General features: G+C 40.0%; 1 protein-coding gene across 1 annotated transcript; it reads right to left on the bottom strand.

Moving 5' to 3' along the window:
• Window positions 1-378: 378 nt before the first annotated feature.
• LOC107806126 (uncharacterized protein At2g27730, mitochondrial-like) lies at window positions 379-3,316 on the bottom strand. Its single transcript, XM_016630235.2, has 4 exons — window positions 3,200-3,316; window positions 2,181-2,307; window positions 1,466-1,504; window positions 379-797 (listed from the first exon to the last, which is right to left on the bottom strand). Exons 2-4 carry the CDS (start codon window positions 2,280-2,282, stop codon window positions 585-587), a joined length of 354 nt encoding a protein of 117 aa, XP_016485721.1. The 5' UTR covers window positions 2,283-2,307; window positions 3,200-3,316; the 3' UTR covers window positions 379-584.
• Window positions 3,317-17,840: the final 14,524 nt, after the last annotated feature.

The raw sequence follows: 17,840 nt of genomic DNA on the forward strand, positions 1-17,840 counted from the left end.
TACACAGGAAGTCAGGAAGATTGTGATATCCAATCACATATAACTATGTGAAGGAATCAGATGACACAAAAAAGAAACAACTATCACCTTTGGGAAGGATAGGGAAGGCTATTGAACTACATTCTTTCAGTGGTACTAAAGGGAGGCAATACATTAAGGTGACATATCAGGACAGCCCGGTGCACTAAGCTCCCGCTATGCGCGGGATCCGAGAAAGGGCCGGACCACAAGGGTCTATTGCACGCAGTCTTACCCTGCATTTCTGTAAGAGACTGTTTCCACGGCTCGAACCCGTGATCTCCTGGTCACATGTCAGCAACTTGACCAGTTACGCGAAGGCTCCACTCCATTAAGGTGAAATACCAACCAGAGAAATTCTTTTCTAAAGCGATGTGTGATTATGACAACCAAGCAACAAACACAGAACATCATCCAGTCAGCAGTTGTAAAATTTACATCTGCTCTAGAGATTTTGTACATCCAGCCGGTGGAAAACCATACAAAAGGAAAAGACACGAGGCTACTGTTTTCCAAACTTGAGTTTGCTTTATTTTTTTTCAAGTCGTTGCCTATTAAGAAATACTTCAATCCTGTACTTCTTCTGTCTTCTTGTCCTTTGACAGCATGTACCAACCCAAAGCACCAACACCAGTAACAAGTCCAGCTAGAACACCATAGTTGCGGTAATTGTCATTTGATACCCCAGGTGTTGAAGAGGCCTTGGCACTTGGTGCAGCATCAGCTACTGACCCTGAGCCACCAGCGCTAGTTGCAGCTTGTTCTTCAGGCTTGGGACCCTGTGGAATATCAATCATCACAGGCAAAAATTTCACGGGGTCAATAGGAACTCAGCTGAAGCAAAGATAAGTCAAGAGAAACAGCAAATAGCCCCAGCACCCCGACTTTCACCCATTTTTGTCCTTGAGGAGTATTAAGCTATGAGCTTTTTAGTACTTGACCTGTTTAACATTAAAAATCTTTGAACTAACAAGGTCAACTCTATTGTTAGATCCTAGATCTGTTGAATTGAGCATTTATTTTGTTACCCACATATGTCATTTCTTTATTCAACCTCACATAAGTCAAATTTCAAAAGTTGATGAGCCCACTTCCCGTCAATTAAAGTCAGCTCAATGCCCATAAGTATGGTGCTTATCTCAAAATTCTTGACATTGCACAAGTAGGTCAGTTAGCACACTGTCAAACGGGAAATGACCATTTCAAGTGAATCTTGAAATGATGGGTTCCACACACATAAATGGGAAATGACCATTTCAAGTGAATCCACAAAAGGCTATTCTGATAACACTAATTAATAATTGGTAACATAGCCTTAACCTCATTTCCGCTTTGTAGTTGCCAACTCTCAGCCAATGAGTCCAATCATCAAGGGTGCAGACATGCCTAAAGAGGGGGGTGAAAGGCAGAGCACAATGAATCACTACATATATAAAAATCCCCATACCTTGCGTGCAAGCTTCTCCAGCTTCTCCTTCTCCATTTTCTGTAAAGTGGAAAAACTACTATTTAGAAAGGACGAGAAGACAGACCTCATGCAACATAATGAACACTTCAAAACCAAGTGTAAACTTAAACTTACAACTTATGATCCCAAAAACAGCAAAAGCACATAAGTAAAATAAGAGAATACCCAACATTTACTATTAAGGTACCAAGACCCAGAGGAAAGAAGGTAAATAACTGTTAACAAGATGCTGGTTTGCAACAAAAACTACAAAAGTTAACCGAAGTAAAAGTTCTTTCCTACTTTTGAACCAAGGATAAAAAGCGAAGTTAACTGATAGCAGTTAGCAGCGTGTACATACATTAATGACATACTTATGATACCTATTAATAACTGATAATATTTTGGGTAAGAAAAGGAAGAAACAGAGATATCACATACTTGTCTAAATTGAATTTAGGAGGCAAAATTGTATACATGCTACTATGGCAAATGAGTAATAAGAGATTAAGAGAAAAATGAAACATCTAAAAGAAAGCAAAACCAGGATCCATTGTGATGTTACCTTCTCAAAAACAAAAACAAAAAGGATCCATTGTGTCAAATAGAGTAATTGACCAACAAAATGCAACACAGTTTTTTAGCATTACCAGAAATTTTACTGCAAATATAATGACAGAAGTCATGTAAGTTATAAATCACTACTAAAGACTACCTTGATGTAGACATTTTCAGCAGCTTTTTCCTCCTCGCTTAACACCTTGCCACTGCTTGAGAGCCTACGAGAAACATATCTGAAAGCATTCCTGGCTGCCATCTCAATTTTCGTCTAAAAAATCTTCCTGTCATTAACAAATGAAAAATGGATATCAACACATTTGAAGAATTGAGAAACCATGTATATCCCTTTTTCAGTTTGGTTTAATTCCAGCATCATACGAAATTTCTGCAATTGTCAATAAGTCTCTTGCCCATAAACGAAATCATTTTTTTACAGGATAGATAAGCCACAAGGAAAATTGTGCTACCAAAGAACTGAGATGATGTTAATTCCCAATCTATGTACATACAATCAATGATTCAATGACATCACAAGCAGATTGACCTACAGGATGTGGTTCTATCACTAGGGAACTTTGTGTACTTTCTACTAGCCTTGTTCGAACCAAAATACAATGCCAGATACCCATTCAAACAACAAGAGCTAGCTAAAACTTCTGCTTCAAAAAATCTATGTGGATGATTTAATCACATAAACGGCCATCCTATTCCTCGCCTATTTGACATATTACTAATTCCAGATGGTCAAATGTGCAAAGGAGATCGCACTTGTTATCGAACTGACAATAATTATTGTTACGATAAAAAACACAAACCATTTTAAACAGACAAAAAACTAGTATTCAATTATCCTTGCACTTCAAAACTTCCAATATTTACTGTGTTATGCACCTATATTATAGTAACATAGTATGTATATAACCATCAGATAGAAATGAATGAGCATATAAACAGAAAAAACCGATGCAACATCTGAAGAATTTACAGAAATGACATCTTCATACGGCATAGAAATAGCTCACAAATAGTCAAAAGTATAAGAAGCCACGCATTAAGTAATCGAAGTGCCAGGATGAAAATCGCTGAAATGAAACCCTAACAATACAACAATCGTACATCCATTTCATGGGCATAAGCGCATCAAGATTCGAGAGAGATGAATAGTGCTCTTACCTTGTTGTTTCAGGTCGGTGAGAGAATGCGTGAGTGATGGTTTGCTGCCTTTAGGGGGTTTTACATTTCCCGAAAGAGCAGTAGAAGATTTTATTGTGGACCAGCCCAACATTTCGTTGGGCCTAAACAATGGCCTTCAAGATGTTCAATTGTGTGAAATAGCCACTTTCGTCCGACAAAAATACCTCAGGGAAGAACTCCAGGAACAACTACTGAAATTTAAATATTATAAGTTTAAAATTCAAGAATCGTTCTTGGAGTTTGAATGTCCTATAGGAGTAGCTCTCAATGTTAAAGTATAAAACGTTTTAAAAAATCATGAATCTTTCCTGAATTTTCTTGGATTTTGCATTAGTAAAGGTTCAAAAAGCAATAATCTATCTTAAATATTTTATTTAAAGGTTTAAATTGCTGAAGTATAATGTGAATTTAAACATTATGAATCGTTCCTGATTTTTTCTAGATTTTGTACTAGTAAAAGTTTAAAGATCAGTAATCTTCCTAGAATTTGAATTTTGCACTAGTAAAGGTTCAAAATTACTTATAATGTGAATTCAAAACACATGAATTATTCCTTGATTTTTTTTTGGATTCTCCACTAGTTAATAGGGCTGCTTATCTGGCGGATATTTATGTTTAATGGTTCCGCTTATCGGTTATCGGTTTTTAAATATACTAATCTGCTAGCCAACCGATAAGATTCGGTATTGGATTATTAGCAATTATCTATTGGTTATCAGGTAGTTTTATCGGGCTAAATCTAAAAACAACGAATCTGCATTTTAATCTCAACTGAGTCTCCTTTGTTCTCTCTCGTTCCGTTTGGTCTCCTAAGTCAACATAAGGTTTTCATCTCTTTCTCTACTAATAGTTGTTGATTAGCAATGAATTCTCAACCTGTTGAGCCAGTCGGTTGGGCTTTCTTCGTGGGTGCATGTTACGTTGTTAGTCCATGGCAGGTTCAACTCAAATTCAGTGTTGTTAAGTATTGTAAAAAACAATTAAAAACAGTCTTGTGGAAAAATCTGTCATATTGAAATCTTAAAAAAATTATATAAATTAAATAGTTTAACCGGAAATTACGCTTTTTGGTCAAACAGAGACTTACATTATAAATTAAGTAACGTAACAATTATAGTTATTATAAGCTAATATTGTTTCGAACATTCAAATATTTAGAACAATCTTTATTGAAAGCTAATAAAGCAAAGGGAGGGGGAGATAAGTAATATAAGGGATGTTATGGTTGTCGTCCATCTGAGGGTGTGAGGTTCATTCCATGCTTAGCCAACACATCTGCTACAACATTAGCTTCTCGGTATACATGTCTAAGCTCCACGCGATCCAATTTCAGCATCAGTGACCTGCAGTCAGAAATAATAGGTAAGTAAAGTTCATTACCATGTTCGACCATGATACAAATCGCTGGAAATGTTAGCTCAAGGAGGTTCTCTATTTTATCTAAACAACAAAGGATTATTTGTAACCCCACCCACAATAACCAAGTTAAATTGGTTGTGAATCCCTGGATTGGTCTGAGTTACGAAAAATTAAGAAAAGAAAAAGTCTCATTGGTGCTTTAGTGCTTTTTGGCACTAGACACTAAAGATTTGAGTGGAAGTGGATTAATTCTTTGGACGGAAGAAGATGTATATTAGTTAGAGAAGCCAACATTTGAATGGGACTTTAGCTTAGACATTTTACATACGCAGGTGTAGAAATATAAATATAATAATTATTAACGGGTTAACGGTTTATCCGATAATAAAAAATTGAGTAATTCGTCCCCGAATCGATAAATTGTTAACTATAAAATTTCAATCCATTCACTAATCGTTAATCCGATAACCCGATACCAATAAGCCAGTAAGTAAATTTACGATTTGGTTATCGGTTACGGTTCGATTTTGAACAGCCTTACTAGTTAAGGTTCAAAAATTAGGAAGCGTTCATGAATTTTGGATTTTGCGTTAGTAAATGTTCAAAATTGTCAAAGTACGATATAAATTTAAAAATCATGAATTATTCCTGAATTTTACACTAGTAAAGATTTTAAAAAAAATATCTGAATTTTGCACTAGTAAAGATTAAGAAATAGGAATTGTTCATGGGTTTGAAAATTCAACAAATTTTTAAATTCGAGCATAGTTTACTAAGGTTCCTTCGAACTCTGGTACCGATTTTTAATAGACGGCCAAAAACATAGCCAACCCAGCTAATTTTTTCATTCAATTGTTTGAAGAGAAACTGTTCAAATTTGTCCATGTACTATCTGATACAGTTTATATTTGCATTTCGTCAACAGTTGGAGTCAGTAGTATACTTGCTGTTACAAAAATAATATATATATGCCCTTATTTAGCAACAGTCTACCATTATACATAATTAATTTCTATTCGTTCATATTAGCACAAAAACATGACATGTGGCTAAATAATTAACCTTTTTTCCTCAACAAAAGGTGACAAAAAACGTAAAATTAGATAGACAGACAAGTTAATTTTCTTATAAAACATAATTGTTGTTGCTCATAATTCTCCTGCCGAATTAATTAGGAGTTTTAATCTCTACAACATTATCTGTCAAATTAGAAGGATGTCACAAGCAAAAGTTTAAATTTTGATCGCATTTCTCCTAGTTCGTGGTGAGAATACGAATTTTGTCACGACCCAAAATCCACTATATTCCGTGATGGCGCCTAACGTCGCCGTCAGGCAAACTAACGGCGGTTGATTAATTTAATTACTCATTTTATTACTTTAAAATTATAATTTTTATTAATTAAATAGTATGAAATAGAATTTACCGGTAAATGATAATATTTACACGAACTACAATAATGAACAACCCGTAGGAACCACCAAAACCCGGTGTTACAAGTGCATGAGTATCAACTAGGAAATATAATAAAATACAACATCTGCCCGGCATAGAAATTAGAGAGGAGAATATAAATAACTCTGATGGAGACTCTGCAGTTTGCGAATCGTAACATGAAATGCAGCTCACGGTGAAGTCCCCGCAATAGCTGCGCCTCTGCGCGAACGCGGAGGAAGTGACGCGGACGCGATTAAGGAAACAAGATGACAGAAAACAACAGTCCAAAAATAGGAGGAAATGGCCCGTAGCCCATCCGAAACTCACCCGAGGCCCCCGGGACCCCGTCTAAACATACCAACAAGTTCCATAACCTAACACGGACTCGCTCGAGGTCTCAAATCACATCAAACAACGTCAAAACTACGAGTCGAACTTATGAACTTTCAAATCTTCCAACTTCTAAAACTCGTGCCGAAACTTATCAAATCAACCCGGAATGACGTCAAATTTTGCATGCAAGTCCCAAATGACTCGCATTTCGATCCCGATATCACCAAAGTCAACTCTTGGTCAAACCTCGCAACCTTCAAAACTTTAACTTTTTCGACTTTCGCCGAAATGATCCAAATTATCCTACGGACCTCCAAATCTAAATCCGGACACACACCTAAGTCCAACATCACCATACGAAGCGGTTGAAATCGTTCAAAACCCATTCCGTAGCCGTTTACACAAAATTCAAAATTTTAGTAAACTCTTACCGCTTAAGCTTCCAAAACTAGAATCCTTGTTCCGATTTGACTCTGAATCATCCGGTAACTGAACTCGACCACGCACGCAAGTCAATACACATAATACGAAGCTGCTCAAGACCTTATGCAGCCGAACGGGACTTAAATTTTCAAAATAACCGGCCGAGTCATTACACCGCCTCTCTGCGCCCAAAAGGCTACCAGACATATATGTACCTACACAATAAGTGCAGCAAATATGCATGAGTACGTAAATCAATGCGTACCCAGTAACTATATAGCCTAACCCCAGAGAAGTAGTGACGAGGGATCGACATCGACACTTACTAGTGGTCCAATAAGACAAATACAGTATAAGTAAATAGATGTGAGTCAGAGTAAATAAACGAAAAAACAAGTATAAATACGTGGTACAATTCTCCTATGAGCAATAACTCAAGATCTCAGCTAGTAGTTACCTCCTCAATCAGAGTATATATATAATAGACCTCACCAGATAGGTCGTCACAGTTCAAATCATGAAAACTCACAGATATACTGGCTTCTTGTCAATTATATGTGCACTGCCGAGGGTCGAATGACACGAACCATAGATATATCTATTATATTGCCGAGGCAAACGACCCGCTCCCATGAGAGTGTGATACGTAATCTTGTTGAGGCGAACGGCCCGATCCCATCATAATGTGCGCACTGCCGAGGATCGAATGACACGAACCATAGATGTATATATTATATTGCCGACGCGAACAGTCCGGTTCCATTAGAATAAGAAGCTTTAACGGGTCCTTGACCCCACTCACGAATAGACGTGTGAGTTATAAATTTTAAGGGAAACCTTTCGATGAAAATGCATAATGCGGGAGAAATTCGTAAGAGGAGTATAATTATTTCGCAGCTAATCATGAAGCCAGCCGAATCTCTACAATAGCAAGTCAAGTCGCAACGTAAAATAAAGGAATTTAATAGGCAAGAGACAACTCAAATAGTACAGTTATAGCATGGCGGGAACCTAAGTCTACCCGGACATAACATGAATCTAGTTACGTACGCACTCTCGTCACCTCATGCATACGTAGCCCCCGCAACAAGTAGCACATAACAAATACATCACCTAGGGGTAGTTTCCCCCTCACAAAGTTAGATAAGAGACTTACCTCGCTCTGAAGTTCCATCGCCGACTCCAACGCCACTCTAACACCTCAAACCGATGCTCGTCTCTCCAAAACTAGTCAAAAAAATGTGCAAACCCATAAATACATACTCTATTACCCATAATTAATTAATTTATAACAATTTCTAACTCCGCTCGAAAAGTCAATAAAGTCAACCATTGGTCTCACGTCCCCGGATTCCGAATTTGTTTGAAGATAAACCTTATCCATAACATTACTAACTCAAATATATAATTTATTCTTAATTCCATTTCCAAAATCGTGGTCAAAATCCAAAATTATCAATTCTAGGTTTTCTATCAAATCCCACATTTTGTCCTAAATCTTCCTCCTTAAATCCACATATAAACCTTACATTTAGCTCACAACAAGTGAAAAATTACTTACCTTGTGTTACATGATGAAAACACCTCAAAATCTCCCAAGAACCGAGCTCCAAAAATACCAAATGAAAATGATGAAATGACCAAGTTCGATCCCTTATGATCTGCCCAGTTTTCGCTTCTGCGGATGGAATTGCCGCATCATCGACCTCGCTTTTGCGAGTCAAAACTCGCTTCTGTGAACATCCCTCACCTGGGCCATTTCCGTTTCTGAGTGCTGGAATACGCCTCTGCGCATGCGTTTCTGCGCATAAACTGCCACTTCTGCTGCCTTCTCCATCAGCTCAGCCTCCGCTTCTCCGTATTTTCCTTTGCATCTGTGATCACACGGGTGCGGAAAATGCTTCGCACCTGCGACCTATACCCAGTCCCAATCCATCCGCTTCTGCGATCAATCCCTTGCTTCTGCGTTCAAGCTTCCACAGAAGCGATCGCACCAGCAACAGTGAAAATCCAACATTTTCTTAGTCCAAAAATCGATCTGTTAACCATCCGGAATCCACCTGAGGCCCCCCGGACCTTAACTAAATATACCAACACATCCCAAAATACAATATGAACTTAGTCGAGGCCTCAAATCATGCCAAACAATGTCAAAATTACAAATCGACGGCCAAAACCTTTCTTTCAACTTTCCAACCTTCAAACTTCGCCGAACGCATCCGAACTACACTTAAACATCCTAGAATGACGCCAAACTTTGCGTGCAAGTCATAAGTCACGATACGAACCTATTCCATGGCTCGGAACTTCAAACGGACATCGATAACACCAAAATTCATTTAAAATCAAATTTAAGAATTTCTTAAACTTCCCAACCTTCCATAATAGGCGCCGAAATGCTCCCAGGCCACCCGGTACTCAACCCGAACATACGCCCAAGTCCGAAATCATCATACGAACCTATTGGAACCTTCAAATCCCGATTCCGAGGTCGTTTACTTAAAAGTCACACATTAATCAATTCTTCCAACTTAAAACTTTCGAAATTAGAATTTTCTTTCCAAATCAACTCCGAACTTCCCGAAATTCAATTCCGACCACACGTACAAGTCATAATACCTGAAGTGAAGCTACTCAAGGCCTCAAACTGCCGGACGACATGGTAGAGCTCAGAACGACCGGTCGGCACTATACATTCTCCCCCACTTAAACATACGTTCGTCCTCGAACGTGTCAAGAACTACCCAGGAGTTGTCCAAAATCATTGTTTAACACCTCGTGCACCTGCCCGTGCCATCACTACCTAGCTAAGCACAGTATCTCGAGTCAGACTGAAGATCCTCCCTTTTATTTAGTCAATAAGCCTTAGAACCAAATTTCAGCCTCCGAATTTCTCTACAAGACCTGATTCCAACATACGAACACCGCATCGATCACTACACACTGTACAAAAACATGATCATGCACCCATGCTGAAATCACACCACGCACCACATAAGTCGGTTGCCTATAGCAACATCCTCCGACCACAATAGCTGGAAATTTTACGAATTTGGTGCCTGCAATACACCTCATGGCGCATATAAGTCCTGTTCCAACTCTTGCAATACTGCCACGACAGAAAAGATGTGTAGAACTAATAACCACCCGCCGAAAGAACAAATCATGGAGTCTCTCCTCCGATAAAGACCATTACCTCCTTCTGAACTGAATAACGATATATGTTATTCAATATACCCTACATAACTCTGATCGTACTGATCCCAGGTCCAATAACCTCATCTTACCCAATACAAGCTGCTCAGGCAATAAGCCATCTCAAACACTGCAAAAATCTCATATGACTCCAACAATGCACCAACTTGTTACAAACTCGAATGTGATGCATAAGGAAAAACAAACTCTTGAAAAGAACTACCTATCCTGAGTAACGAATAAAATGATCGAACATATGCTATGAACCCTTCTCAGAGAATGAGAAACCAAATACACAGGAATAGATATAGGGAACCGTACTCAACATCTCACTGTTGCGGCGTGTAACCCGATCCACACATGATACCGTTGCGGCATACAACCCGATCCAAACATGATATCATTGCGGCATGCAACCCGATCCAAACAACGTACTCGTGGAGGCATGCCACCCGATCCACTCATAACAATAAATAAGGACATACCCATCAAGCCATAATGCTTTTACCTACGAAATACCGAATATCGGCCACAAGCACGCCAAGTGCAAAAATACAACTCTGGGGAGATGGATAGCGCAACATGCCACAAAACCCAAGTACAACTAAGGCGCAATAAATGACCTGTATCTCGAGAGCCATCCTGCTCATATAACACCACAAGCTACACGGGACCTCAACACATGTGCTAATAATCAAGCCATCTCAATCTGGAACAACTCCCACCGTTCACAACCAAAGGAATAGAGCACCTTCGAGACATAAACTCTCACATTAATGATAGTACCATAATCTCCATGGTTTCAATCTTCAACAATCAAGTGACTAAGATGTCACACTTATACATATTTCCCCGTGGGATACTTTTCCACGAACTTTCGCACCAGGTACCAAAGTCTGCACCTCCACACCACCAACCACATTAATTCTGCAAAGCCAACCAAGAGTCCGCAATTTAATACACAAAGCCTTTTACACAGGACATCGTTCTCAGGTGACACTAAAGAAAATACCAGCTTACTTAGAGCATCTGAACTCCTTCCTGCTCATCCGAGCTCGCGACATTCTTGTCAATACCAAACCGCAACCTTGATCCTCCACTTCAAATTCCCATGTCGCTCACTGCACCTATCGTGCCACTACACGAAGGTGCAAGAATTCATCATAACCCCTGAACTACTAGTAGAATAAATACTTCGTTGGTTAGATTCCTTTCACTTAACTTACTTCGGAAGGACCATTTCAACACGCAACTAACTTCCCAAACCATAGAAAATACAAACCTCAAGTCGTGGTTTAAACCGTCATGACTCTTCCGGAATCCATTTACACATAACAAGTCTATTAGAATCAAATACCTCCCCAAATCAATCAAGTTGTGGTGTCTGTCAAGCCCGCGCATACAACCACAAACCACATGTATAACTTCACAAGCCAAAGGAATTGATCATTGCCACAATTATGCTGATTCAATCATTACGAACCGACCCAGCTTCTTCTAATTTACTCTTGACTTGCCTTAGAAATGATAGTAGCTTCACTCACAAACGTAATAAACCAAATCCGCACTCATCCCGAGTGACCTGCATCACGAGACCACATCATCTCAATACTCTTGAACTATCTCATATTCTCCTTATGCGCACCATATCATCTCTGACTGATACACCCATTCTGCAAGACCTTCCGCGAATTCGAAGTTACTTCTTCCTTTCCTCTAATACTGTATTGTATGCCCGATGATAACATAGAACATTCCAAGTCCCATTCGTAATCCACTGCAAAAACTCGATCCTTAACCACCCAACGGACCTGAAATCCTTAGGCACTGCTCTTAGATTCTTGAACCCACTAGGACTATTATTGGAAGTCACCCACTCTGACCTGGCCCCGAATATAATCAAACTCCAATGCGCTGCTAGCACATGAACACCCTCTCAGAGAAGCAACCGGTTGAGTTCTTTTCCTTGTACATCATATCCACAAGAAGCATAAACTATAAGTTTTGGTTGAGTCTTCCCAAAACCTGCACCTGAATCGATAAGGAGAAGTATAGAACACATTCGTCAAGTTCTTCGCTCGAATTTTCCCTGATGTTTTATTTTATTAGTCATAATAACCCACGAACGCACCGATAACCAGAAACCGCACAAGCAGACAACCACGCGATCCAATCATAGACGGTGGGCTCCCCCACTTAGCTTTAAGCTATCATCACGTAATGTAGAACCCATAAAGATTCCTCCTTCTCAATTACCATGATCTCGCACCGCCAACCCGCCAAATTTCTTGTAGTCTCTTGTTAATATTTTCATGAACATTCTGAATTATTAGCCACAACCGCATATTCGACCTTCTGCCAAGTTGTAAGTAGAATGCTTCGTAGAAACTTTATCAAAATCATGAAACCGCTAACCTGCTCACAGGAGATAACCCGCCTGTGGTATTCCATGCCGACATCTTCCAACGACGCTGCACAGGGTACAACTACCACGAGTTCAGTGAACCCTCCTGAGCCCATGCTCGTCCACCAGTTGTACAAGTATGTTCCTTCCCCATTGACATCAACTAAAAGTCCAACAATACCTTCCAAACTCAAAGTCATTTTGCATCCGAAACGATAATCAAATCTTCATACCCCTCTTCATTTCAAGCAAACTCCTTTCTGCCATATTCAATCTTTCTCCGTACAGTAACCACCATTCCAATTATAATCCGTGGACCTAGTCACTTTCCACTATGCCTCCCAAATTTCTCTAATCTTCCTCAAGGTACGTGGCTATCCTACCACAGAATCCATATGCTACTCTGTCACTCCCATTTCGGTCAAACCATCTCCTTTAAGCAACTTCTCGAGCTCCGCTTTTCATACTTAGCCTGCTAGTAATCCAACCACCACGAGACACCTCCCACCATGTCTTTCCTCATACTCCGCTGCCCAAATGTTGCCTCAAATCAAATCCATACCTGTAGCACCGGGACTAATGAATTGCTACCAACTCTAAACCTCCTAGAAGATCATCTTTCTCGAGCCATCAACACTAGAAACACCAATTCGATTATGAAACTGCTACACTCCGCTATCTCTGACAACCGCTTCTTAGGCGCCACTTCCTAACATCCTGCCCCGAAGGCAAATCGAAGAAGACCATAACACCGTCGAACCTTAATGCGTTCCAACAAGGACGATGATACCACATAACAAATGAGAATTCTACCACGCTCGAAAATACCAAGTCTCGTCACTTCATCAGCCAAGGCCTGAACATCCATAGTCTGATTACCTTTCCTCTGCTGGAATTAAATGTCGAACCTCTAAACCATGCACTGAGAAATCCTCCTTTTGAGTCATTCCCTGCCTCGACACATAAACAAGCACCCTATCATTACCCCAACACTATGCGATAATAATGCATGAACATCATAATAATCTATGCATAGCCTCGAAACCATAGTAAATACATATACTGGGCTAAAACGACTGAACACCCTTCCGCAAGGCGACGATAATAGCATGCCTGAATACGCAGGGAGAAATATCTTGCACCACATCTGTAGTACCACTATAACTCCTCGATACCCAATTGATAACAAGCGCTCCACGTCGCACAAGATTGAGTATGAAGGAAATAAAGGCATAAGCCTCAAAGGATTCAAATCGCACGATGAGGAATCTAGACTTGCTCATGACTCGTGAGACCTAAGTGAACCTAACGCTCTGATACCAAGCTGTCATGACCCAAAATCCACTATAGGTAGTGAAAGCGCCTAACGCCGCCGTCGGACAAGCCAACGGTGATTGATCAATTTAATTACTCATTTTATTTCTTTGAAATTATAATTTTTATTAATTAAATAGTATGAAATAGAATTTACCGATAAATGATAATATTTCCACGAACTACAATAATGAACAACCCGTAGGAACCCCCAAAATCCGGTGTCACAAGTGCATGAGCATCAACTAGGAAATATAATAAAATACAATATCTGTCTGGAATACAAATTAGACAGGAGAATATAAATAACTTTGATGGAGACTCCGTAGGCTGCGAATCGTAACATGGAATGCAGCTCACGGTGAAGTCCCTGTAATAGCGGCGCCTCTGCCCCCAAAAGGCCACCAGACATAAGTGCAACAAGTGTAGCATGAGTACGTAAATCAACGCGTACCTAGTAAGTACCTAGCCTAACCCCAGAGAAGTAGTGACGAGGGGTCGACATCGATACTTACTAGTGGTCTAATAAGACAGATACAGTATAAGTAAATAGATGTGAGTCAGAGTAAATAAACAAAATAACAAGTATAAATATGTGGTACAATTCTCCTCTGAGCAATAACTCAAGCTCTCAGCTAGTAGTTACCTCCTCAATCAAAGTATATATATAATGGACCTCACCAGATAGGTCGTCACAGTTCAAATCATGAAAACTCACAAATATATTGGCTTCTTGTCAATTATTACGCATGATTTCATAAGAGTATTTTATAGAAACGCCGAGGCGTACGACCCGATCCCATCATGATATGTGCACTGCCGAGGGTCGAATGACACGAACCATAGATACATCTATTATATTGCTGAGGCAAATGGCCCGCTCCCATGTGAGTGTGATACATAATCCTGCCGAGGTTAACGACCCGATCCCATCATAATGTGCGCACTGTCGAGGGTCGAACGATACAAACCATAGATGTATCTATTATACTACCTAGGCGAACGGCCCGATCCCATTAGAATAAGAAGATTTAACAGGTCTTTGACCCCACTCACGAATAGACGTGTGAGTTATAAATTATAAGGAAAACCTTTCGATGAAAACGCATAACGCGGAAGAAATTCGTAAGAGAGTACAATTATTTCGCGGCTAATCATGAAGCCCGTCAAATCTCTACAACAGAAAGTCTATCACTCTATACAAGTCTAGTATCAAGTCGCAACGTAAAATAAAAGAATTTAATAGGCAAGAGACAACTCAAATTGTACAGTAATAGTATGGCGGGAACCTAAGTCTATCCGAACATAACATGAATCTAGCTACGTACGGACTCTCGTGAGCTCATGCGTATATAGCTCCCGCAACAAGTAGCACATAACAAATACATCACCTAGGGGTAGTTTCCCCCTCACAGAGTTAGACAAGAGATTTACCTCGCTCCGAATTTCCATAGCCGGCTCCAACGCCAGTCTAACACCTCAAACCGATGCCCGTATCTCCAAAACTAGTCAAAATAATGTGCAAACCCATAAATATATACTCTATTACCCATAATTAATCAATTTATAACAATTCCCAACTCCGCTCGAAAAGTCAATAAAGTCAACCCTCGGGCTCACGTGCCCGGATTCCAAAATTGTTTGAAGATAAACCTTACCCATAACATTACTAACTCAAATATATAATTTAATCTTAATTCTATTTCCAAAATCATGGTCAAAATCTAAAATTATCAATTCTAGATTTTCTACCAAATCCCATAATTTTTCTTAAATTTTCCTCCTTAAATCCACATATAAACCTTACATTAAGCTCACAACAAGTGGAAAATTACTACCTTGTGTTACATGATGAAAACTCCTCAAAATCGCCCAAGAACTGAGCTCCAAAAATCCCAAATGAAAATGACAAAATGACCAAGTTTGATCCCTTATGTTCTGCCCAGTTTTTGCTTATGTGAACGAAATTGCTATACGAGCGGCCTCGCTTTTGCGTTTCAAAACTCGATTCTGCGAACATCCCTCACCTGGTCCATTTCCGCTTCTGCGTGCTGGAATGCGCCTCTGCGCATAAACTGTCGCTTCTGCGGCCTTCTCCATCAGCCCAGCCTCCGCTTCTCCGTATTTTCCTCCGCATCTGCGATCACGCAGGTGCGGAAAATGCTTCGCACCTGCGACCTCTGCCCAGTCCCAATCCAGCCACTTCTGCGATCAGTCCCTCGCTTCTGTGATCAAGCTTCCGCAGAAGCGATCACACCAGCAACAGAGAAAATCCAGCATTTTCTTAGTCCAAACATCGATCTGTTAACCATCCGGAATCCACCCGAGGCCCTCGAGACCTTAACCAAATATACCAACACATCCTAAAATACAATACGAACTTAGTCGAGGCCTCAAATCACGCCAAACAATGTCAAAATTACAAATCGACGGCCAAAACCTTTCTTTCAGCTTTCCAACCTTCAAACTTCGTTGTTCGCGTCCGAACTACACTTAAACATCCCGGAATGACGCCAAACTTTACGCGCAAGTCAAAAAACATGATACGAACCTATTCTAAGGCTCGGAACTTTGAACAGACATCGATAACACCAAAATTTATTTAAAATCAAATTTAAGAATTTCTTAAACATCCAAAATGCCAACCTTCCATAATAGGTGCCGAAATACTCCCAGACCACCCGGTACTCAACCCGAACATACGCCCAAGTGTGAAATCATCATACGAATCTATTAGAACCTTCAAATCTCGATTCTGAGGTTGTTTACTCAAAAGTCACACCTTAGTCAATTCTTCCAACTTAAAACTTCCGAAATTAGAATTTTCTTTCCAAATCAACTTCGAACTTCCTGAAATTCAATTTCGACCACATGCACAAGTCATAATACCTGAAGTGAAGCTAATCAAGGCCTCAAATTACTGGACAATGTGCTAGAGCTCAAAACGACCGGTCGGGTCGTTACAAATTTGCCTAAGGAGGAAATAGAAGTAAACTTGGTAATATAGTTACCTATTAGGGATAGACAGGGATGGGAGTTATTGTAATGACCCAACCGGTTATTTTGAGCTCTAGAGCATCGTTCGATGGTTTGAGGCCAAGAGTAGCTTCACTTCAGATATTATGACTTGTACGTGTGGTCGGAATTTGAATTTCGGAAAATTCGGGATTGATTTGGAAATAAAATTCTAATTTCAGAAGCTTTAAGTTGGAAGAATTGACTAAGGTTTGACTTTTGAGTAAACGATATCAGAATCAGGATTTGAAGGATTTAATAGGTTCGTATGATGATTTCAGACTTGGGCGTGTGTTCGAGTTGAGAATCGGATCACCCGTGAGCATTTCGATACTTATTATGGAAGGTTGCCATTTTGAAGGTTTAAGAATTTCCTAAGTTTGGTTTGAAGTGGGCTTTGGTTTTATCGATGTCTGTTCGGGGTTTCGAGCCCTGGAATAGCTTTGTTATATTATTTGTGACTCGTGTGCGAAGCTTGAAGTCATTCTGGATTAATTTGATAAGTTTCGGCACGGGATATAGAATTTGGAAATTTGCAAATTTATAAGTTTGATTCGAGGCGCGATTCATGATTTTGATGTATTTTGACGTGGTTTAAGGCTTCGACTAAGTTCGTATTGCTTTTTGGAATATTTTGGTATATTTGGTTAAGGTCCCGAGGGCCTCGGGTGGATTCCAAACGGTTAACAAATTTATTTTTGACTATGAGATGTTGAAGCTGGGCAACAGCTGGTGTGATTGCTTCTACAGAAGTTTGGTCGCAAAAGCAACCTCGCAGAAGTGAGGTGAGGCTTGCAAAAGAGGCTTGGGCAGCCTGAGTGTGAAGTCGCGGAAGCGGAGGCGAGCAGCGCACCTGCGTGTGCGCAGAAGTGAGGTCAGGGCCGCAGGTGCAGGAATTTGCGCAGATGCGCTAGGCTGTGTCACACCTGCGATTGCACAGGAGTGAAAGAATTTGTGCAAGTGCGATGGACTGCTAACAGTGGTCTTCCGCAGGAGTGAGGAAGTTTCCGCAGAAGCGGAGCTGCATGAGCTGCTAGTTTTCTGCAGATGCGAAAGGTCGTCTGGGCAGAGGGGTTCTTTTAAAAAGCGGGATTTGGCCCATTTTCTCTCATTTTCACTTGGTTGGGGTGATTTTGGAGG

Source organism: Nicotiana tabacum, chromosome 9 (genome assembly GCF_000715075.1).
Source record: "Nicotiana tabacum cultivar K326 chromosome 9, ASM71507v2, whole genome shotgun sequence".
Lineage (NCBI taxonomy): Eukaryota > Viridiplantae > Streptophyta > Magnoliopsida > Solanales > Solanaceae > Nicotiana > Nicotiana tabacum.